Below are 23,944 nucleotides of genomic sequence, written 5' to 3'. Positions count from 1 at the left end.
AGGAAAACCAACATACTCGCTCGGATGTATCAATATAGGTATGTGTGTAGGCATGCAAATAGGTCTGATGATGTACGGTGTGATGCTCGCCGTAGGGATAGAGTGGCAATCGGCTCGATGCTCGATCCCGAAACAACGGCCAGCTATGTAGATTACTCATCCACCAAAGACTGGCCAGCCATCTTCCAATGCTAGGCCTCTATCCAGGTGGTATTCGGGTACAATTAGTACTCGACAATCAGAAACCAGCACGTTGAGTTGCCGGCCGCAAGTCTATCTCTACATGTACTTTCTCCCTTCACTTCTGTTATATCAGAGATTCCGTGGGGTTCTTGGCAGTACCTGGAGCAACAGTCATATGCAATGAAAATTGCGAAAGCATCCTATCAATGGGGCAGAAGAACATATAGTCTAGTCCTCTGATCTAAATAGGCACCAGTAGCAAAATGCAATACTACAGTAGCGGCCATATCTTGCTCACACTGGAGTGTTGTTATATGCGTCATCGTGCATCACCTATTGTCCCAAAGATAGATTCTCAAGAGCTATACATGTTGTGCTACCCATCTCATACTTGACGTCTCCTATTCAGAAGCGGTGCTCTTGTCAAATGAACTTGCGCCCACCCTCCATATTCCGCTAGTTCCCTCGGTGGATGGTGGTGGTTTCAGGGCTGTAGATGTCATGGGAACGAGGTCTGCTCATATCTTACAACTCGAGTGAGTCTCCGTTGTAGTCGGGATTCATACTGGGTGGTTGGCCCATCTGGTCAACTGCACATCATACTTGTTTAGTTGCTCAGGTGTCCAGGGGGAGGGGGGACACGGATTATGAGACTTACGTCTTGAGTACTCGCAAGCGGATCATCATTCATCGGCAACCTTTCCATCTCCTCGTTTCCCTGGTCGGTTTCATCTAGTGAGGGCCGCATATAGGCCCAGGGCCACTGTATGACTCCGGCCAGAATTTGTGCAAGGGCTGCACAGAAGACGGCGGCGAACAAACCCCAGCCTGTCCCCTCAGTTTTGAGCTTGGCCTCTTCCAAGGCCTTGTAGGCGTTTCCGGCATCGGCTCGCAGCATCACAGCTGCGACCCAAAGGACCACGCCCGACAACATCTGCGTCACAACGCCGCTGATGCGCATTCCCTTTTTGCAGGCCTGCCAGTTGAGCTCGCTCGTTCACAAGAACGAGAACCCAGGAGCCCAGGCCGATGCCCATGCCGACAAGCAGGAGGACAAAGGGGCCAAGCGTGGTGCCCTTGCGGCTCATCCCTGCCCCAGACGCAAGCTCGAAAGCCCCAGCATCGAGATCGACTTGATATGTCTCGTTGAAATGATTATGCAGCGCCTTATCAACGAGGGCGTCATCGAAAGAGTGACCAGTCTTATGATAGAGGCAGTTGGCCCCATTGACATGGCGCACACAGAGTGAGTTGAGCTAAAAATAAAACGTGTACAGTAGATTCATGGTCTTGTCTGGCGATTCTACAATATACCAACTACTCCACTATAAAGTCTGTCAGTGCTTCTCTCTACCACATGCCTAGCTGGCAGACGCAGCGTAGAGTAAACGTACAGTGAGGATGAAAGTGTCCTCGGCCAATACTAAGCCATTGGGTCCCCTGGAACCACCGACGTTGATGGCGATCAACAGTGATATAGCCAAGGCTTGGAGGGTTGCCACGCCGGCGAGAAGCCGTCTGTTTATGGTGATCCTTTCGTCTCTGGTGAAATGCAGTTGTTCGTCGGGCCTGGCCCCGGCGTCCTCGGCGCCGTGAGGCGGGCATACATCATCTTCTACCGAACTCGGCATCTGATGGGTTTCCGTCTCTAAGGATACCAAAAAGTAACAAGAAGGAGATATATGCCATTCATGGCTCATATGAATTTCCTTTTCAATTATCCAGTACGCTGACAGCGACCAATAATATATCGCTTTGTATGGCTCCCTGGTGCGCCAAGGGGGCACAGCACGATGACTGCTGTTGTGGGCAATCTTAGCATCCCTGTTAAAATAGGTCCAACGAACGATATGTCCACATACGATATGCCACCAGAGCAGTGAGAAGACGTGCCGCTGTGCCGGTCGATACCCAGTCGTATCGTACTTGGGGGGGGAATAAATCATTGATAAGCAGTAGCTGCACGACATTGACACACGCCAGCTCTACATGATCATATCACACATCCGGCTCGTGCTCCTCAAAATAAAATGCACATAATTCAGGTCCTTTCATACTCAAGTTGATTTGATTACCGTTAAGCTAGCTGTTAGAACCCTATTTAATATTTATAAGAATAAAGATAGAGCAGAACTGATTTCGAAATGGGTGAAAAGGATAGACTACCCTTCCTAAAAAACCATGCGTATAACAAGCATATCGCATGTAGGGATGTAGTGTGTGGTTTGGCTTGAAGAGCACGAGCCGGAATCCTGTCACCTTCGCAGGCTATTCCTACATCACAGCTGACCGAAATGTAGGCGATGAATGGTTTCAAACTGCGGCTGGCAGACCCTCAGGCTGGACCTCATTCAACCATTCTAGATCGTTTCTCACATTGCGTACAAAGATACGAGGCACCGTGAGAGTGAACTCATTGATTCGTGGCTGACGGTGTCAAAATATCCCCTTGTGAGCTTGCGCACCAATCATTCTGTGGCAATCAGCAACACTGGCAACTCTATAATAACGGGAGCACATAACTGTGCTCGTTCTTGGGTAGGTACGGACGTTGTCCTAACACTACGAAGTCGGGAAAAACTCCCAGTATCAAGCGCGTCGCTAGGGAGACGACACTAACCAGACTGCCTTCCCTTCAATGTTGTTATTGGATGGAAATGGATGGCCCCGTTGGAGTGCATTTCCATCCTGTTCTATCATGAGACCTAGCTCATCTGAGCGTATGCATGGCATTTTCTTTTCTCGTCCTGGCGCATTGAGCATAACCGCTTGCACGGCAATACTCGGGCTTCCATTCAAAGATGGAAGACACCGTGCGATATATGGAGTCGAGCGTATCTTAAGCCGGAAGGCCCTCACTCAGCGCTCTACAAGCCCCTTTGTTAGCAAACGAGAGCAATGACTTATGGAGGTATGCGATGGAGAGAAAGTACCCTAAGTAATCCTCCTTGATACTGCCGATAGCCCATAGGTCTCCCACCTCAGCTCGGGTGCCGATGATCTTCACTCTCACGTGCGTACCAACCTGGATTGTGGTGTCCTCGTCATGAAAGCTGGGCGGCGTGCCGTTGGGATCCCACTTGATCTCACCCGGAATCAACTGAGAAGCAATGTGTCAGCCCGCAAGGATACAATGTTTGGTCGGAGTGAAAGCGCGCCATGGCAGGGAGGAAAGAAGTTAGCATTCGGCAAAGGGAGCACACTCACGTGAGCAGATACGAAGATGCGAAGGGGCCCAGCCTCGGCAAAGAAACCATGCTGGTTGACCGACACGACCACAGTATCGATCTGAGTGGTCAGCAAGTGATTACACTAGCAAAGCAGTCGCGAATCTGCGCTCACCGTCTCGCCTTTGAAAGGCCGCCAGACTACGGCACGGTAGCCGACCGTGAATTCCGCGAGTCCACTGCCCGGCAGGATGCGACCCTCGGAAATGGTGAAGCTGTCCATGACAGATATGATATAGTAGCTGCCGGTACATGTCCCTTCGACATCCTTCATCAGCTTGGTGGTGACAAGGTCTGTCATGTTCTTGCCGAAATAAGAGGGGTGCAGCGTCAAGCGACGCTCGAGATTATACAGGAAGAACATGGTGGCAGCACGGTAGAGGGTGTTGGCGCAGGGCGTCGCGTGTCGTGTCGAGAGAAGGCTTGAGAGGTAGAAGGCGGGAGATACGGTGGCGGACCGTTCGCCTCGGTAGACACTCGCTATAGATCACCAGGCTCGTCCCATCCCAAGAGTCCGATCTAGTCGTAATGGCGACAGTTCGACGTTGGCTGGATATCGCGGTCGAGACGAGTGAGGTGCGAGGACGACAAATGCCGATGGACCGCCAAATCGCAGGCCAAGCGCGTGGGTGCAGGTAAATTTCGAGGTTTCAGCAGGTTCTCGCGCGCGAGGTACCTGTGCCAGCCACGGAGTGCTTGCGGTCGATTGTCGCGACAAATAAAAGCTTCTCTTCTTTCTCTTCTCTCAAAGACGAGCACAATGAAAAGAATTAACCAGCTGTCGAGACAATAGCACGCATTCCAAAGCGTGGGTGATAAGGCTGTTGTTCTATTTACTTTACCTGGCACTGGACCTAAAAAAAGGTTGCCGTATTTGCAGTGCAGCGCAGTGCAGTGCAGACTCAGTGCAGTAAGTCAGTCAGTCAGTCAGTCAATTCAACACAAGGCTGCACACCACGCCTACTAGCAACTATGTAGCCCACCTTTTAGCTACTAATGAGGCTTAAAAATAACTGGGAAGGTCTTTTATGCAAAAGCAGGTCGGGTCCTCAGTCTCATCCCCCCCTGTTCAGCTGTCTGTCCACCTGCCAGCCTGCCACAGAACGAATTAGAAGAAGCCCGTAGCTGCCAAACCACCCCACCAGCAGCAACGGCGCATGCATTAGGGATTATTTGGAGGGTCCCTTCAGTGTTAGGCTTAGCTCTAGGTAAGGTTAGGGAGCTTTACCTCAAATATCCAATTGGACCTCATCAAACCCAAGACATTCTTACCATACAATTGTCCATTCCGAGTATCCCACCTCGGCCATCCACATGTTAGCCAGCCCAGTCGGCCCTCAACTTTCTTCTCGTGTATTCCCACCTGCCCGAGTAATGAGCCCATCTGTAGGGACCTTTCGCCTTCAATAATCCCTTTTCTTCTCATTGCGTCGCAAAACCTCGGCACCGGCTCTGGGGGCCTTGATTCTTACTCGCCGGCTTCTTCTCCATCTATCCATCCATCTGCCGCTATCGCCCTATCATGGCGCTTAACCTGGAAAAACAGCTCACCTTCGTAAGCTTCCATCGCTCACCACTCCTCCTACGTCCGCTCCTGTCTTTCTGACCATTCCAACAGTATGGGGCCTATCATGACAACCCCGTCAATATCAGCATACATATGGTATGCGTGCCGTTGATCCTGTTCTCCGGTTTCGCTATGGTATGTCTACGCTCCGAACCCAAACTGCTTCTCCCTTTCGCATGGCGCAATAAGACACCAACTAACTCGCTCAACTTTCCATCTTAGGCCGCGAATACGGGCAGTCTGATCCCTCTCCCGGAAGCATTGACGGTCCCCTATCTCCCGCCGAACCTGGGGACGCTCGCAGCCATCACCTGGGGTACGCTATACGTCTTACTGGAGCCTGTGGCCGGAACAGCACTGGCCGTCATCTGTCTTGCAGGCGCAGCTGGTGCAAATGCTGCCTTGGCGCTGGACTCGGCGCTCACGAACCAGGTGGCCATCGCTACACACATCGTTTGCTGGCTTCTCCAGTTCGTGGGCCATGGCGCGTTTGAGGGCCGCGCGCCGGCATTGCTGGACAACCTGTTCCAGGCCATCTTCCTTGCTCCCCTCTTCGTATGGCTAGAGCTGCTCTTCAAGGTCGGCTATCGTCGGGAGCTACAGCGTCGGGTCGAGAAGGAAGTCAAGGTCGAGATCGCCAAGTTCAGGGCTCAGAAGGAAAAGTCTGCAAAGAATGGAAAGGCCCAATAAACATTATTGGCAACTCCATAATTGACAGGTGGCAGGATAGTAATATTCTAGTCATATTCGGAATATGCCGGAGAAGCAGACGGAGGGTACGGAAGACAGCATTGTTATGCTCAAGCGGTTGATGCGACCGATCCAAGCCTATGTGACAATGCATAGCAGGGACGGCCAAATCTGGCATGATTGGCGTCGCAATCACGGATGAGGGATCCGAAAACTCCGTGTCTAAGGCAGCAAGCGGACAAATCACATTTCACCAGGATTCACTAGCCTTGTTATAACAAGTAGGTTCTGAAAGCAGCCAGGAAACATTTGTTGAAAGCAGTCGGGGTTTGTACCCCGTTCATTGTTATACCCCTTTGTCATTTTATCGAGACCAAGTGGCATGGGGAGGGTTGGGCCACAGAGTTGATCGAGGACACCGATCTAAGAGAATGTTTATATACTGAACTAGGCTGTAAATACAAAAACACTAAACTAAACATTCCCAGGCCTCGCGCAGGAGTCATTGGCCAATATGCCTAGGACCTAAGTTCACCTACCTACTTACTTACCTTTGTTACATCGGCTAAGTATATACAAAAACAGGGGTATCGCGCTGGGGCTGGGCAACACTTAGCGTCTACTAGGAGCCGAATGATAGGGGTTGGCTGTTGGGTTTACGCTCTGCCGTGTCTCGATTCTGCGGGCATCCACACATGCGAACGAGACATCGGATTTCGAGTCAGAAGACTCAAGCCCGAGAGCTACTCCGATGTCCCGCAACTTACTCCTCTTAGCGGCCTCGGCGGGCTTCGGCTTCACGGCCGGCGACGGATAGGGCGCCGTTGGTTTCCAGCCCCCGTATCGCTGCACCAGCTCCGACTGCTGATCCGCGAGATATTCTTTGTATAGTGGCTGACGCGAGGGGGGGGCGGATCGTGATCGGCGGCGGCGGGTGGTGCTGCACGTGCCGCGGCTCCCGGCGGAGAGGGTGGCCGAAGGCCTCTTGCTGCTTCATACCCATGAAAGGCGTCGGTGGGACGGCGGGGCGCTCGGGGGCGGGTCGGTAGGAGGGGGCTTGGCCCCTGCTGCTGCTGCTGCTACTGCTACTACTCTTCTTCTCATGGTGTTTGCTAGATGATGAGGATGACCGTGTAGGCTCCCTTGTGCTCCTCGAGGGGGCGGGCGGACATACCGGTGGTGCGGGGGCGTATTTCCGACCGTATCCCGGCGGCGGCGCCAAAGGCACTTGTTGCTTGGTTTCGTCATAGAGGTTCGGGATCCAGGCATGCGTATTTGTGGGGATAGCAGTGTGTTGGCTGTGCCCGCTGTGCCCGCTGTGCCCGCTGTGCCCGCTGTGCCTTTTCCTCTCGGCGCTCCTCCTGTGTTTTGGCGACCTTCGGCCGCCATGGGGGCGCTCCTTGCGAAAACTCTCGTCCGCTACCTTCCAACGGGGCAGGTTGGCTTCATCACCTACCCGATGCGGCCGTAGCCCCCGCTCTCTGATGGCACAGTCATCGCATTTACTGTTGACCTGCTGTCGAGAACGACGGACTTTCCCGCAGTCCTTCTCGTGCTTGAACGCCCCGAAGAGATTACTCCAGAAACCCGATCGTTTCTTCTGAAAGGTGGGACAGGGGCTCAGCGATTCACGGAGGCAGTCGCACCCCTCGTAGTGGACGGTGAGTTTGATACACATGGCTCTCCCTGCTGTTGATGCTGCTGCTCCTGTTTCCCACCGCCTTACCTTGTTGTCGGAATATGGCTCTTTGAATATGAGATGTGCCGATGTTCCACTCTGGCGAATCCGGCAAGGAGCTGTTAACAGCTATCTTCACCAGAACGGAATATGTTGATATTGCTTGGCCGAATCGGGGAGTGGCTTGGCCGAATCGGGGAGTGCCTTGTCATGGCACAGGGACCTCGAAGCCCTTATACCAACCTCGTAACTCTCGAGGGTCAAAGGGGTTTGCACACATAATACATTGTGCCTGGCACAAGCGACTTGATGCTCTTTGCCATGATCAACAACTGTCTTGCTACACATTGTAACAAAGCATGTCTTTACAATAGATGTGACAACTCATACGTAGACAGTTGTTTGTTCGGCACATAATAGCTTTATGGCGTTTCCTTGGGCCTGGGGTGGCTGAAGGCGATATAAAAGAGAATTGTCCGCCCCGGCTTGCTTTTTCCGGCAACCCGCTCAAACCAGGCCTGTTCTAGACCACTGATTGCATCACACCACTTTCGAACATTTGCTACCTGCGATGGACTTCCGCATGGCTGACACGACAAATACGCCCTCGCTCGAGCGGGACATCCAGGAGTTTTACACCCGGTTGTATAGACCTCCTAGAGAATGTCCCAGTTGGATAGCACACTCACAAGAGTCATTGGGGAGCGTCGGGCCCAATTAGCGGCTATGAGAGACAGTTTTGACTTCTTCTTTGTGGAGCAAGAAAGACAGATGAGATCGACACCACCGACGAATCCGCCCGGACCCGGGTGTCGGCGGGTAGATGTCCACCACGCTTCCCTGGCCGTCTTGGAGGGAAGATTGGAGTCAGGGGGCTCTGGGGAACAGACTTTCCCCCCAGCATCGACCACAGTCCCGACCACAACCTCGACCTCGCCCGTCGGCCTTGTTTTATGAATCCCCTGTTGCGGTTTATCGAGTCCCTGCCGTGATTCAACCTATACCGGGTGTGGTTCGTGGAACTTCGAGCTTGCTAATGTCTGACTTAGGAACGCCATCTCAGCCGCCGAAGCCTTCATCCATGCGACGGCCGGTGAAAAGGTTCTTCAAGGCCGTGGCCCGTTTTGGCAGAAAGTGAGGCGTTTGGGGGACGAAGACAAGGCTCCTCTGAGTAAGGGAAGGGAAACAAAAAGTAGGTAGGTAGGAGAAGGAGAATAGGAGAATACAATTCGGTATATTTCAACCCAAGGCAGTAGCTAGTTTTTTTCTTCTTCTTCCTTTTGTTCATGAAGTTTCTGTGATGTTTAGAATACACTAGTTAGTTCCTTTATAAGTTAGAGTGAAATCGTTGCCCATTAAATGCACGCAGCTGGTAAAATATGTATGTATTTGCTTTTTGGGTGACGTGGGGTTGTAGCTGCCTGCTGTGTCGAGTGAGACATGCAGGTGAACAGGAATCTTGACCTTTTTCTATACTGCTTACTTGTCAACTCACTTGTTATTTCAATAGTCCAGTTTCAGGACAAATAAGCCATCATGGAGGCCGATCCGGTGCAAGAAATGGGCACAGCAGAGAAAAAGACCTGGATTGTGCTAGGTACGAGGCCCTCTTTGTCTATTCAACGCCTCCGGGGATGACAAGTCATCTGACAAATCAAGAGAACAACCCGGACGTCATGACAGAACTGGCCACCAAGCTGGGGTTATCCGCGGAGCTGCAGTTCTACAACGTATATTCCTTGGATGAGCCACAGCTCCTGCAACACATCCCCGTCCAGCACTGGCACTGTTGGCCATCATCCCGCTGACACAGACCTGGAACGCCGAACGCCAAGCCGAGGATAGTGCGAAGCCTGACTACTCCGGAGTGGTCTCCCAGGAACCAGTTACTTGGTTCAAGCAGACCATTGGCAATGCCTGTGGGTCGATCGGGCTCTTGCATTGCGCCATCAACGGAGGTGCTGCTCCTTTTATTCGGCCGGGATCTGATCTCGACACGATTCGAAAGAGCGCCACTCCTCTTCGCATGGCCCAACGAGCGGACATGCTCTACAACAACACGGCGTTCGAGGCGGCGCACAAGTCTGTCGAGAGCCGCGGCGACACAACTGCTTCACGGACGACGGGCCATTCCGGCCAACATTTTGTCGCGTTCGTGAAGGCCGAGAGTAGGTTATGGGAGCTCGAAGGTGGTAGGAAAGGGCCCATAGACAGGGGTGGGTTGAAGGACGATGAGGACGCCTTGAGTCCACGGGCTCTGGACATGGGTCTGAAGCGAATCATCCAACTGGAACGAGACAACGGTTTTGGAGATGTTCGCTTCAGCTGCATTGCACTTGCCCACAAGTGATATTGAGTCAAATACCGAGTGGCTGCAAAGCCGGTCGACTGGTAGAACGCGTCCGATCCCGGTTGCAACGGAGATTGTCATCGGTCAACTCGGGAACTCGAATGGGTCCGTCATGCAATGTCCGATTCAAGGCCAGCATATACTTGTGCCCAACCTCTCTTCTCTTATTACTCACGAGTTTACAAGACAAAGTGGATTCAAGGGGCTGGAAAAGGGCACAGATCTTCGCCTCCATATTTAATCCAGCATCAGCCTGCTAGCCTGGCAGAGTTCCGGGTAGACGACGGACTACTGGACGGACGCCGTTTATCCTGCATGTGTAGCCTCTTGGCTTTTCCAGAGGCGTTACTGTGCTAGCGATCAAAAAAGGGTAGATGACCGTTCACCTGACTAGTTTGGTCTCTATATAGGCATTTGGAAGAAGAAAAAGAAGAAGAAAAGCCCATGCTGTGCTCTCGACGCGATATCATCGTCATGGCTTCTTATGCTTTAAGTATTCACGGCTTCCCATCTCCCGTCAGTAACTATACAAGTGAACCGTAAGCCTTCGAGGATCAAACAGGGACCGCTTTGACCACGGCTAACCTACCTGTACGCGGTTTGAGCAGCATCGTGGGTACAAATGCCTGCGTATTGCTTTTTTTTTATGATGCTTTTTAAGTACCTTATGGGCCATCTCAACAGCCAATCAGAATGGCCGGCGTCTGCTCCTTTCGCCTTGTTATTGGCCCAAGCGGCACGAGACCACCAACTCTTCCAGCAGACCCAATGACTCCTCTTCACGTCGAGTAAATCGTATCACACAAATCAAAGAGTCATCTTCGTGTCAATATCAGAAAGACGACAGGAGGAGTACCCTCCCACAAGCCACAAGCCTGGTAAAGCGTGTATGGTGGCAGTGGTGCTAGCATCTCGAAATACAGCAGTCTCGTAAGTTGGGTTCGTCCGATTGATCGCTAGTCAGTCACAGCCCCGAAACCAGGGGCTGTCACTGGAGTTCCACCGTCGAGTCCAGCCGTCGAATCCAGCACAGCCATCTTCTCCTCATCCCACTCTGATGAGGCAGTGTATAAGGCTATGACATTGGGCCGAGCCGGGGAGTCGGAGCATGCTCCGGAATACATTCCACCCAATCCCATCGCCAACAGGGGTAGGGGTGCTTCTCGCGTATCGTAGAGCTGTTTTGCGAGTACCGAATCTGTTCAATTTCTGGATATACTTTCCACCTCCTTTCTGCGCTCTTAGGAAACTCGCTTCGCGACAGCCATTATAGCAAACTGTAAGAGCTTCAACAGAAGGTCCGCTCGCTAATCTCAGGAACCAAGTTCGAGTACGGAAGCTTCCGCCGGGCGTGTTTCAAGGTGCCTACCAAAGTCCTTAGTAAAGCCGGTTAAGATTGCGTCCAGCAGCGGTTTTGCTGTCTGGAATCTTACGAGGACCTCGGCCACGATACCGGTCAGCTAAAGAAGGCCTTTTTGGCCGATCTTGACTGGACTCGCTACACTCGACTCGAGGGGCCTTGATCGCGCACTGATAGGCTGACTCGGACGGGCCTACGCCAAGCCGCTTGAATACAAATGAACATCGCCAGCCTTCTCACGGACTGCTACCAGGGCGCCAAAAGTCTCCAAGAAGAATGAGCGTCGGGTCGACTTCCAGAGATTCTAGCTCAAATGGCCCGCCCACGCCGATAAATAGCAGAAAAGAAAGGGGGGCTATCGCCGCCCAAGCTGTAAGCTGATATCTTCGTTTGCCCGTAACGCTAAGGGTGGGTTGCGTCTGCAATATAGCTACCTATATTGGGCCACATCGTGACCCTAGGCAGCTTGTGGCAAGAACCAATCCCCAAAATCTAGTCTGAAATCGAGGGAAGGTGCTAATTCGTGGGTATAGTGCGAGATCTGTCGTCAGGTTAGCCCTTCCGGAGTTTCTTTATGCTATCGTTGGTAGTGGTGGCTTTGATGAGGCTTTACGGCTGGCGTAACGGGTTCCAGCAGCTGGATAGACGTCAAGGGGATGGAAATAAGCTACCTTGAAGTTGTGTAGAGGAAGCAACGTTGCTCAGAAGACCGCCCAAGATGCGCATCGTGCCAGCGGATGAATGTAAGAAGGCTGCTATGCATCGATGACAGACATATGCCAACACGGGTAGCTTGATTGTCGGTATCGAGAAGCTCAGCCCACGAAGTAAGAACCCCCTCTCCCCCCCGAGACGCCAAAGATCCAGGTGAGACTAATCTAAATACGGACAACCGACTGGTGATAGGAAAGACAAGACGCTGGTCGAGATTCTAGACCGCCTCAGGAGTCTCGAGAACAAGGTCGACAACATCAGTCTTGGAGGCACTTGTCCCCCGGCTTCAGGCTATGAAACACGCAGCCCCAACCCTCCAGGGCCGACGACAGTCACATTAGCACCCGACGCTCGAGACCAACCCTGCGCAACACCATGGCATACGAGTGGTGTACACTCGCCGGCTCCTCTGGGCCACGCCGCATCACGACAGATGCATTACAGCTACTCATCGGCCAGTTACAAAGTGCTTTCCTGGCCCTTCGTACAGCAGTTCCTAGGAGCCTCCAAGAATATAGCAGCCATGGTGGAACCGCTGGTGAAGAAGAATGGAGCTGCGGTCGTGTTAGACCTACATGCACGGGCAACTCCTTTACCACAGGACACATTCGACATGGCAGCGTCGAGGAAAGGTTCGGCAGCCCCCAATATCGAGGTGCCGCTCAAGAACCCCTCGGGTGGTCTTCACATGGACCCGATGTCATTCAGCTGGGAAAACATGCACCGTCTCAGCAAGGCTTATTTTGATACATTCAACCTGCTCTATCCCTTCATGGATCGTGCGCAATTCCAGACGGAAATACTCTCATCAGTAGCCGCCAACGGGATTCGACGAGAGCCTGAACTCGACGCTGGCGTGCCTAGTGTTGGCGTTGGGGGAAGTTGCTATTAGCGGTATCCAGGGCAATCCGCTGACGACCAACATGGGGAGGCCTAGCGGGATAAAGGGGGGATCACTAGAGAGACCGCCTGGGCCCGCCTTCTTCAACGAGGCGAGAAAACGGATGGGGTATAATCTAACGCAATGCAGCCTCGAGAACGTGCAAGTATTCTCGCTTGCTTCGTAAGTCAGCCGCGCGCAACGGGGAAGAGACTCGCCAGCTGACGTCTAGAAAGCCTATATTACGAAACCTGTTGTCACCACGTGGTATGTACCAGAAACTGCGATCAACATGGGAACAAAGATAGGTAGCTTACTGTGCATTCTATGCAGGAGTTCTGGCGCATGACTACCTCTGCCTCACTGGCGTGCCAGGCTCTCCTGACAAGGTAAGCCGATGGCTCACAGACTTCAGAGAACAGCATCCCCATACTAACGATACACGAAACCCGCAGTAACCCGGAGGAGTTGAAGTCGCATCGTGCTGACCTTGTCCGTCGGATGTTCTGGCACTGCATCATGACAGAGACGTACTGTGCTGCCCCTATCCGAGGATAATGTTGCTTGGGTCTTCTAATGTCTGGCGTCTAGCTACCTCAATCTCGAGTTCAATCTTCCTTTGACGGGACTAGAAAAGGTTGACGACATGGTTGGCCTGCCCGACTTCAGCGCAGGCTCCTTCTCGGAAGAAGACTACATAGACAACCAAGCCTCGCATTTCCAAGAGCACTTCGCCTCCCAGATCGTCCTGGGAAGGCTGTTGGTGGAGTTTCACACGAGCCTGACCTGTGGTATGTTTTTTTTCTCCTGTCACAATAACTCGTCATCTCCATCACGGCTGCTGACTATAATAGCGCTTGGAGCAGCAGGAACGCGGCAATCTTCGATACAGGCCGCGGATAACAACTTGGCTTCTACAAATCCGGCCACGACTATCAAACACCTCGCAGCGCAGCTTGACCGATGGCGTGGAATGCTCCCCTCACACCTGGGCTGGCAGGACAATTACACAAACCGTGGCCATGTCTACCCCCCCGCCGGTACCGAGTATGCACGATAGTATTGTTTTCTCGGCGGACCTTGACGCGCCCCCAGTGATATACCCCTTCGCGGCGGATATCCAGGCAGCCATCTTGAGGACTAGATACTACTATGTCAGATCTCTATTGCATCGGCCGTTCCTCTTCAAGGCGCTTCATTACCCCGAAAGCATAACGCATGAAGATGCCGAAGGCGTCGCCATCGCCCTGAAGAGCACTTGTAAGTCCACCACCACCTGCTCCACTACCAAAGGTGTATATGTATAGAATATCCTTTTTGTGCGGCTGACCACTCCCTGCTTGTCCTTTCCTCCCCCCTACAGTATCATGGCCTATCACCACGTCACCAGTACGAAATCAAAAGTGGCTGATCCCCTGTCTATACTGCTGGTCTCAGGAGTTCCTCGCCATGCTCTTGCTCCTGCATCTGTCGCAGCAGGTGCCGATTCTCGTCGGCATCCGGGCCACCCATCTAGGCGATGACTTCGACGCCGACGCGAAGCAGACGACGGCACTATACATCGATTGGATAAGCGACCTGAAGGATATCGATCCGACGGCCCGCTGGTGCTGGTCCATCCTCAAGGAGGTCTATTCGCTGGAAGAGTGATGGTCGGGTTCAAAGGACGACCTCGTGCGCGGTTGAATGGCAATTGTGCGTGATCCGGCGGGAAACGAAGTCGTGCTGTGCTATAGGGCCAGGCTTGTGAGTACTAGGGGCTGTCGCAATTGACCAGCCATGTTCTCAAAATCCTCCTTCGCTCTCAGCGTATCGTTTCCATATATACAGGGTCGACACTGCAGCATACTGAACAGCCACTCAGGTGTCGTACGTAGTGTCGTACCCCTTGTGTGTATATGGCTGACAATTGTTCCACGGATAACGCCATTTGCTGCTTCCATCATATGGCAATAATTCCAGCATAAAAATCATAACGAACAATGTGTTTCAACGTATAAAACCCAGGTGATATAGAGTCCGAGCACAGCACTGCAACACAAGAAGCACTGAGCACCTCGACCCAACACCCCTTAATCGGAAAAAATAGCTTATTATTTCCAATCGTCACATCCTTATTTGTGTACATGCTGCTGTAGAATCTGGCCTCTGGTGATATTCACCCAGAAGTTGTTCGGGACTTGTAACATCCGAACCCTCCCTTTTTTCGAGAGAGAGACGGAAGAGGTTCTGATACAAGCTCACGGACGCGATGTACGGCAGCATCGGCAGGGGTCGCACGCTCGGGAAATGCCATCTCTGCTGCAAACAACAGTCTCCAGTAATTAGTGACTTGTCGTCGACGCCATGTTGCATTCGCCGATTGCCCTCATCAAATCCTGGCTGCTGGATGTAAGCGTGCCCGGTCCAGCCCCTGCTACCCCAGAGGGCTCACCCGAGAGATAGGCATGGAAGCATGGCGACCCATGATGCAAACAACTACATAACGTACTTGCACATATCAGTATACTCTCTATGCCCAGGTCAACGCCCTACCCTGGTAGTTGTGTAGTTACTGACAGCCGTAGCGCCGATCTTTGGGCAACGGACATGCCTCCGGTGGGAAAGCAGTGCCCTTATCAACCCTTGTCTTCCTACGTAGCCCTCAGTCCACTCACTCCGCTACATACATAAGCTACCACGACTTATGCATATCTTCCCTGGCCCGGGAGGTGCACGAGCAACGAGCTTGTTTTGCCCTGCCGCTGTCAGACACGTAGGTAGGTAGCTTACGTACAACTCTGGAGGGGTCATCTAGCTTAGTGCGGCACTATTCTGACGATATGTCAATTAGTACTCTGTACTCTGTGCACTGATTTTATACTGATCGGTACTGCCAATCATATCACCTGATTCTTGGGGTTGTACCGGCCCTGGTTTTCACACTCAAATTATCCATGTTTTATCCAGTTATACAGTTGTTGCTCTGTGGAGGCCACTAAGCTAAATGATCCCTGAGAGTTGTACTCCTCCTGCTTTATTTCCCTGCTGCTTTGCTTTTTCTTGGCGGCGAGAGAGAAAGGTTGGGCCTTTGTCCCCTCTGTCCTGTTTTCGCGAAGCAAACCACATGCCACAGCCTGAGAGCACCGCCCGGCTGGGACGGCAGTGGTCGACTCGGCGGCATTGTGGCCCTTGCATGGTTGCTCACTGACAAGCACGGGTAATGGTGGGTATCATCGTATCTCTCACAGATTGCCCGATCTGGTAATCCTATATAGGCGAGTCTTTCTATCAATTTGCCTGCATACCGACACAAAAACCGGACGGAGTATTTGCTCTTCTCAGGAGTTCTCCTATCATTTTCCCCGCATTCGTTCGAATACACCAAAGTCAAACAAGGAGTAAGAGCCTCCCACAGGTAACCAGGCAGTAGTAGTTAGTCGATAACAGAAGACAAGGCGGCTGGCGTAGGGGCACGAGGAGAAGATGACAGGCTCTCGGACTCTTGGGTTGCAACGAAGCACCTTCATAGCCATCCTACCTGCAGGTTGGTGTACAGCAGCAATATATCTAGGTAGAGCCCTCCCTCGTCTCCGTATTCTGTCGACTGGCGGCAAACTTCGTACTTTACCGGGGGCCTGGCCCGGCTTAGCGAGGATGCTGCCGCCGCTTGGGATGAAAAAGCCTAGGGAGCAATGTGTTCAGAATCTATCTAGCCCAGATACAGGTCCGGTGTGTGCATCTCATATACAGACGTGCGTGTCTGTGTGGTCGTCCTGAAGGAGAGGGGACTCGGGGAGGCAGCAATCCCTCCACTTTGTTTGACCAACCATGCCTGTATGTAGTGTAACCGCCTCTACCTACACCCAGCAGCAGCAGTGTTGAGCAGTGAGTCGTCCCTTGTTTTCCCTTCTCCCTACTCGCATGGGGTGAGTGGATACTTTGACGTGCGTGCGTGCGTGCGTGCATACAGGATGAACAGGGTTGACAAGGCTGGGCTTGATACTGATGCAGCTCGGGCGTTGCGTCTGTGCCAACCGGCACGCACACTTTGGGCCATTCTGGACATCCAAGTATCGACCCTCGAATACAGTACAGTACAGAGCCTAGGCATGGATGGAGGGCCTGGAGGGAGGCATGTCGGATATGTACGTCTGTGGTCGCTCAGGTTGGAGACCTATCCTATCTCCATCCCTGATTCGATGGCGATCTCATCACAGATCTGGCACTAATCTGGGAAGCTATGCAGGAGCAAAGATAGCTCGTGGTCAAATTTATTGGCCTCCGTCCCTTTCTCGGCGCCTAGGGCAACAAACTGCGCTCGTTTATTGTTATATTGCTTATCGTGACTGTGGTCAGAAGGTTCTCTCTTACAGGATTGGAGGGCCGAGTATTGTATTGCAGTTGATTCACATGACCCCCAGACCATCTTCATTTTAGCCATGAGGTCTCATCCTCCCACCGCCCTTGGCGTCCACTGCCCTTGTGCGAGAATGAAGCCAATGACAGGAGAGATCGGCCATTGTGGATGACTGACAGTGACAGCTCAGCAATCTAACTCGTATATTAACTCGCCAAACTTGCTGCTCGAATGATCCCATCTGCGAGGCTGGTATAGTGCCCAACGTCCATTGCAGCTGGGCCTTGGGGCTGTTCATGACGAATTCCATCACGGGGGCCATGATGCCCCTCAATGGGCTATAATACAGCGTATAATACAATATCAGAACCACCGCAAACAAACCCTACACCGGATTGGTAGTGGGCAGCCGTACCCCTGAGCGCCCCGCACATGTGAGAGGGTCATTATTAATTACCATGCAGCCCGGAATGCATCTTGCTGTGAAACCCAAGATTGCCACTGCCTCCAGCCAGTGCCAGAAGCGAGATCGGTCCCTTGTCGGATCCCTCGGTTTCTTTTGTTTATCCCTGACGCCTTGCAGCAACGCTTCGCTAAAACCCGCTTGGTATCAATCCCTCCCCCCAATGGCAGTGAGGCATAGAGCTTGCGATGGTGGAAGCCGTGTGCTTCCAGGATTGAGGCTTGACTTCCGGCCTCTGGGCCTCTCCTTGCCATCCCACCCACACTCCTAACCGAGCCCAACTGCTATTGCTGCTGCTGCATGTGGAAAACGCCAACCTCTTGCGACAGAAACCTGCGCCTTTCTGCATACAGTCCGCTGTCATAGACATATGCGCTCCACAGCGGCGTCTAGTTCTTCGAGTGGTCTCTCAACAGAGGCACAGCGTACCTGTTCGTCTGAACCAGGATGGACCGAAAAGAAGCCAACGAGAGAATCCACATACAACCTGTGATTCGCACGACTTGAGGCATAGTTAACCGAAACGCCGTAAAAGAACCAATCCCGGGCTTTTCGCCAATTCCCCATCGTATGGCAACCAGCCGTGGCGGCTTGTTGTGCTGGAAGAAGAATATTAGAGTTCAATGGGTTGTGTGTCCATATCGGATGTGTTGACTTTCTCAGCCGCACAGTGGGCATTGGCCTGGCAAGACGATATATCGTTCATGAGGCCCTCGTGGACACGCGTGCTTTTTGCTGCCATCCATGGATGTCCGAAAGTAGTGTGCACCAGGATCGACACACGATGTATAGATGTAGTAGTTCTTGATAAAGTCACACATCTTGGCTGGGCATATGTGACCTAGAAGTACCGGACAGATGGGAGGGAGAGAGCTGAGCAAGAAGCAAAAGCTATGCTGGTAGTCTTCGAGTTAGTATACGCCAGGAATAGCAGGGCGGTCATCTTACGTAGATAGACAGGTTGTTCTTTACTCCGTCCGAGCAGATGGGCTAAGCCGTACGCTTTAGGCAGGGGAGCAGACACCGAGAGAGGATGGTCGGGTATGCGTATTGAGCTGAGGAGGGAGCAGTGGCAGAGTTCTGGTGACAGCATGTCGCGGCAGCTTATATAGTCGGCCGTAGCAAACCCTCAGTCGCTGCGGTGTCTTGTGTGTGTCGACTTACCCCAGAAAAAGAAAAGCAGGAAAGCGTAGCAAGCCTGCCCCTGTAGAGCCAAAAAGGAATAATAACAGAAGCACGGTAAGGAGCCAGGTTGTTTGTCGAGGGCGGTGGATCTCGAGAGTTTCCCAATTGAGGCATCTGGCGCATCACACTCCTACACCCACTTACAATAATACGTAGTGAAGACTGAAGCAAAGCATCGTCGTGGTATGACAAGTATTAAAGGGCATGGGTATCTGCTATTAAAGAGATGGGGACGACAGGCTCCGTGGGGGGGCAGGGGTGCGTAGTGGGAGCCGGTGGTAGTGGGTTGGACATGGTCCGCCTATCCAGTCTAAGCTGGCGGGCATGTCTGAGAGCCATGACGGTTGGTAGCTTGTAACAGAACCGAACAGAGGATGGATGGATGGGAAGTTGAAATTTCTGGAGGAGCTGGGCAGGGCAGAGGAGGAGAAGGACGGAGGACGTCGTCTGTGTGTAGGTCTGGGACTGGGCTGGGACTGTGACGGGGACTGGGACTGGGACTGGGATGCGAAGGGATGAGGAAAGAGTTTTAAAAAGAATACTCGGAGAGAAAGAGAGAGAGAGAGGAAGAGAGACTAAGATCAAAGCGGTATGCAGGTACCAGCTACTTGCGTATCTTCCCTGTTCCCTGCCGAGCGTAGGTGTACTGACGAGCGAGTGTAGTGATCCATGAAGCACATCGCGCCTGTCATCACGATGGAAGATCATAAGCACCTAAACTGATGGCAGCACTCACATAGGTACTGTGAATAAAGATTGGGGGTCATTTCACTACCGGTAGTAGCAGCAGCCGCAGTGACTGTAGCCGGCTGGTCTTGATTGCAGCATGGCCTATTCCGGCCATGCGCATCAACATACATTGGACGACGCGAAATAGGATATGGGATATGTAATAAGGTAAAGTTACAGTAGGTAGGTACAACCATAGCGGGGGAGGAGATCAATTGAATTGATGGATTTGATGGATCTTTTGCCTTTTTGGGCAGGCCGAAGAAGGAAAGAAAAAGTAAGGCACCTAATGGAAGCATGAAGCAGAATTAATTAGGTTACAAGCTCGTTGGGTCAAGTACCAAATATTGGTACTGCGTGTGTAGGTAACCTAGGTAGGGTCCAGCTAACCTAGAAGAGGGCAAAGCGCTCTTTCTTAAGGTTGTTTCAATTGAAGGACAGTATATAGGCCAGCTAGGAATACACCTAAACAAGCTACTATTACAAGTAGCCTGCGACTTACCCGACGACTTCCTGTCCGAGATCGTGTTATTCTCATCAAAGACTCCTGCATCATCGACCGATGCTGATGATTGCTTTTGATTAGACAAATAACCGGGGGTGCGGGGGCTCTGATCGCTCTCTGAATACTTAAACCATTAGCATCCGAGATTATGAATTGTATGATTCCTTTTGTCGCCACTGCCACTCGTGCTCTGACCGACATGCTACATTATCGTAATACGTACACGCTTGGTTATACTACTTTCCATTCCTTGTATATAGCACACGGCGCTGGGTGCTGCTGCTTTGCCAGCACCGCGGTCCACTTTGGTGAGACCTGAATCAGATACTGGGCAGCCCAGTGCTCCATGTTCATGTCATGCTCCTGGGTCGTGAGCTGTCATAGCTGGCCTGTCGACTCACTCAACACGAGCCTGCTGCTGACTTTAGGGAGAATCGGATCACAGCCGTCTGGATGGCAACCCCGAAAGTAATCCACTGTTACATCTTGTCTATCAAAACTGGCGTAGAATATAGGTGTTCTGTCCTGTTCTGCTTCGGGGCGCGGATCGGACAGGACCTCCGCCATCCCAACAACCCGTCATCAGCGGCCAGCCAGTATATAGATATGGGCAGCTATCCTCTCTCGGACAGTCGGTCAGTCAGTACGTCGAGTCAATGCCCCGAAGCTTGAGACGGCCGTGACATATGCAGAGAGCTATGTCGCGGGCCGTGATTTTGCATCCGCGCACTCTGATGTACGTCATGTCATGGCTTCTGGAAAGAGTCGAAAAAGACGTTTCGTTGATCAAGAGCAGGCTGTTCCAGAACAAACAACGGAACTGCGGCTATCCTATCATCAAACCAGCAGCCGCGGCACGGGAGAGATCCAGCAGGTAGGTGACCAAGAAATGCTAGATCGGCCAACAACAGTACCGTACCGGATTTGTGGGGCCGGCGGCCCCAGTCGAATTTCGAATTGATTGAAACTCAAGCCGACAACCACCAGCCCCATTTCCTTCTATACCTAAGGCAGGGGGGGAGAAGCTATTTGATCTAAGAAACTTCCTTACCAAGAAGAATACGACAGCAGTCATGCGTGACGACTACGACCAGACCCGACCGTAAGACACGACACTCTGCCGGCTCGCATTGTCTGTTGTTTCGCTTTGAGCCCTCGCGCAAGATGGTGGAACTTGCTAAGCTGCTCTTCCACCGCTGTTGGTGGCCCACTTTGGGTGGGTGGGCGGCCCGGGGACTAGCTGATGTACATGTAGTAGTACCTGCTGCTTGGTACTGTATCAGGGCATGACAGCATGACGAGGCGGCGGCTTCACTTTGCCAAGGCCCAACGGGTAAGCAGTTTGCGGTCTGTGATGCTATATTAACGGGTAACGATATATGTAACTAGGCTTCCATAATGGGATATTTGGAATCGGCAGTTGTCACGCACGCCGCGTCATCGTTGCCCGCCGTCGGCGGCGGAAGCTGGGAGATTCCAGACATGGCTACGGAGGTGGGTATGCCTTTTTACCTGGGCTCCTTCTATTTTCGATTTCCATACCCAGTTATATCGTGTGTATTCGCAATACACCAGCAATTTATTACAGTACGAGCTATATACCGAAACAGTCAAGGGTTAATAAATAAACGTACCTACTTACATATACCTAAGATAGTAAGGTGGAGAACCAATTGAATGGATCGCAACGACCGACCGGGTTCGCTCAATACCTCAGCAAACATCAATCTTGGTTTCTGTCTGGTCGTCTTGTCGCAGAGTGGCACATCGAATCTGGGCCCTCAGGGTTCTCGGTTACGGAAATAGCAGGCAGCAGCCAGCTGCTGCTGTTCAAGATCTGGCACTTCATTTATATCCATAGATCCCTGTGACCCCTGGTGATTTGAAAAGGCAAAGCAATTCCCAGTTTCTGACATGGGGTTTGCGAGCTGTACATATGATGATTACCTGTCATTTGGTGATGATTTGGGTCCGGGGCGGGCACTAGACTACGGTTAGGAGACAAGGACACTCAGACACCCGGCGCCCCGACTGGTCAGGTCACAACCCCACAGTCCACACAGCCTAGTGCTGGATGGATTAGCGTAGGCACTTTCGTTTCCGACAGGAGAGGCAGCGAGTTGTCGATGGGCGATGATAACCTGCTTCGAGCGATTGAGGCTGCAGTCCGCATGAATCCGACAAGCCTTGGGCGGGTACGGAGTATAGAAGGCGCTATAAGCAGTGCAGGCGATGACTGCCTTTTCCGGGTTGCGATGGACGTGCTATGTGGCATCGCATCGGGGAGGGGGGCCTGGCAGACGACTGGTTCAACGGACGGCGCATTTCGGGTCTGTTACCGTGCAGTGGCTGTTGCACGGTAGCCGATGCTGCTGTTACCCTACCTACCTTACCCAGGCTTGCTTTGAAACCGAAGCCGATTGGACACAGTCTCAGTCAGTAGTAATAGGCAAGGTTGGAATCCCAATTCTGCACAGGATACCGAGTACGTACGTTGTACCTGGTTCGATCGATCGGGCTAGGTCGTGACAGTGACAGTGACTATGTAACCAATCACACCAAATCCCCCTGGTGTGGTTCATCACAGTGGGATACATACATGTAGGTATGTAGCTTGAGCCTCATTTCCAATGCATCTCCCTCCACTAACCACCAACACAGTACAGTCCTACAGTATTTTTTCTTCCTGCTCCTTTCTGATATCTTAAGCGAGCCTCACTTGTTTCGAGATGCAGCCAGAAAGCAACATCTGATCTCCCTGGGTGCTGTGCTACCCGGTTACCCTTTTCATTCTTAAAAACTGGTTCTTTCCAAAGGACGGGCCCCGGCCGAGCCATCCCCATGTCCGTCTACTCACTCTAATTAACGCAGCAAACGCCTCGTCACATGCGCTCATTGGCCCAGCTATCGTGCCTCCCATCCAAGTCGGCGCACTATGCTATGCGGCACAGTGGGCACAGTAGAATGGTCAGGCGTCAATAACAGGATAATAGCTCTCTTATTGAGAGCCAATCGTCTGTTCGTTTTACCCGTCACCGACGAATGCCATCACACCCCCCCCCCCCGGCGCGGGGGACCACAGCACCGACGCGAACCCAGGCAGTGCCGGGTCCCAAGGGCCAAGGGCTAAGGGCCAAGGATACCGGGGATTTCGGGAAACTGCCAAGGTTTGTGATCGACAATTCTGGGGCTACGTCGACCTGAAGGTTTCAACGAGGCCGAAACGTTGACAGGCGAAGTCACATTTCCCTTGCCCGGCCTGTGTTTCCCTTTTTACTACATACGAATATTTCGAAACCCAATGCACCGGTTCCTTCTCTCATGTGATCAACGGTCTTGGCTGATGCTGGAGAACCCTTCTGGCCGGCGGCGAGTCGGCGGGACGTACCGTGGCTTATTGCCCAATCTTCGACCTTTTTTTCTTCCTCTCCTCGAAATCCTGACGAAGCTGTAAATGAGTACGGCCTGACCAGGGTGACAGACAATGTGTATTCCCTTAGCCTTAGCTGTCATCCTTGTCAGGCCAAGTCACCGTGGAAGTCTGGACTCTGGCATAGGGCCCGAGCAGGTCCGATCACACGTCGCAGTGACCTATTGAATCTTATTAAGGCATTTTCTTGGGTGATGATTAATAACAACAGGGTCTTCCTCACCGAATAGGGAGGGTCCCTTATCATTTCAACATGCGAACGAGCTCCGGAATCCTATGCCGAATGCCACTGCCGACAGGCGCGCTCAGATGGGCTGGTATGCAAACGTGCGGCCCATGACATGTTTGATAAGTATTGTGTTTACATTATGTAATGATTCACTCAGCTGCCTAGTGGCCTCGCAAGTATCATTGTCCAAGCATAATCCCAACAACATGTTCTTCGGCAAAGGAGCTGCTGCTTCGCCTTGGAAACTTAATCTTGACGTGTCCAACGAAGCTGGGGAAATCGGGGACGTCCAAGACGAACATTAACAGTTGCTCGGCGATTTCTCACGACACAACGTGGGGCTCCAAAAGGTGAAGTTCATCACGCCGGCTCATGCGCAAAACGCTTTGATGTTCAGGAGGGGGCCGTTAGGGGC

The 23,944-nt window shown here is 52.3% G+C and overlaps 6 protein-coding genes across 6 annotated transcripts; 4 read left to right on the top strand and 2 right to left on the bottom strand.

The window, feature by feature from the left end:
* Nucleotides 1–1,136: 1,136 nt before the first annotated feature.
* Nucleotides 1,137–1,433, top strand: PG994_010858 (uncharacterized protein; the record flags this gene model as incomplete). Its single annotated transcript, XM_066862267.1, has 1 exon — nt 1,137–1,433. One exon carries the CDS (start codon nt 1,137–1,139, stop codon nt 1,431–1,433), a length of 297 nt encoding a protein of 98 aa, XP_066711377.1.
* Nucleotides 1,434–3,022: 1,589 nt separating this feature from the next.
* On the bottom strand, nt 3,023–3,774 carry PG994_010857 (Nucleic acid-binding- OB-fold protein; the record flags this gene model as incomplete). Its single annotated transcript, XM_066862266.1, has 4 exons — nt 3,023–3,050; nt 3,117–3,283; nt 3,391–3,471; nt 3,526–3,774. 4 exons carry the CDS (start codon nt 3,772–3,774, stop codon nt 3,023–3,025), a joined length of 525 nt encoding a protein of 174 aa, XP_066711376.1.
* Nucleotides 3,775–4,932: 1,158 nt separating this feature from the next.
* Nucleotides 4,933–5,667, top strand: PG994_010856 (uncharacterized protein; the record flags this gene model as incomplete). The annotated part of the gene is made up of 3 exons (XM_066862265.1): nt 4,933–4,965; nt 5,029–5,112; nt 5,200–5,667. The coding sequence occupies 3 exons, from the start codon at nt 4,933–4,935 to the stop codon at nt 5,665–5,667; spliced, it is 585 nt and encodes a 194-aa protein (XP_066711375.1).
* Nucleotides 5,668–6,439: 772 nt separating this feature from the next.
* Nucleotides 6,440–7,345, bottom strand: PG994_010855 (uncharacterized protein; the record flags this gene model as incomplete). Its single annotated transcript, XM_066862264.1, has 1 exon — nt 6,440–7,345. The coding sequence occupies one exon, from the start codon at nt 7,343–7,345 to the stop codon at nt 6,440–6,442; it is 906 nt and encodes a 301-aa protein (XP_066711374.1).
* Nucleotides 7,346–8,881: 1,536 nt separating this feature from the next.
* On the top strand, nt 8,882–9,695 carry PG994_010854 (uncharacterized protein; the record flags this gene model as incomplete). Its single annotated transcript, XM_066862263.1, has 3 exons — nt 8,882–8,942; nt 9,005–9,117; nt 9,159–9,695. The coding sequence occupies 3 exons, from the start codon at nt 8,882–8,884 to the stop codon at nt 9,693–9,695; spliced, it is 711 nt and encodes a 236-aa protein (XP_066711373.1).
* A 2,078-nt stretch (nt 9,696–11,773) lies between these two features.
* PG994_010853 (uncharacterized protein) lies at nt 11,774–14,299 on the top strand (the record flags this gene model as incomplete). The annotated part of the gene is made up of 10 exons (XM_066862262.1): nt 11,774–11,782; nt 11,828–11,922; nt 11,962–12,634; nt 12,800–12,832; nt 12,983–13,038; nt 13,105–13,179; nt 13,241–13,440; nt 13,504–13,696; nt 13,809–13,909; nt 14,040–14,299. The coding sequence occupies 10 exons, from the start codon at nt 11,774–11,776 to the stop codon at nt 14,297–14,299; spliced, it is 1,695 nt and encodes a 564-aa protein (XP_066711372.1).
* Nucleotides 14,300–23,944: the final 9,645 nt, after the last annotated feature.

Source organism: Apiospora phragmitis (assembly GCF_038363925.1).
Source record: "Apiospora phragmitis strain CBS 135458 chromosome Unknown utg000010l:1.0-9815664.0:1.0-9183399.0, whole genome shotgun sequence".
Taxonomy (NCBI): domain Eukaryota; kingdom Fungi; phylum Ascomycota; class Sordariomycetes; order Amphisphaeriales; family Apiosporaceae; genus Apiospora; species Apiospora phragmitis.
This window is presented reverse-complemented; position numbering and strand designations above follow the sequence as displayed.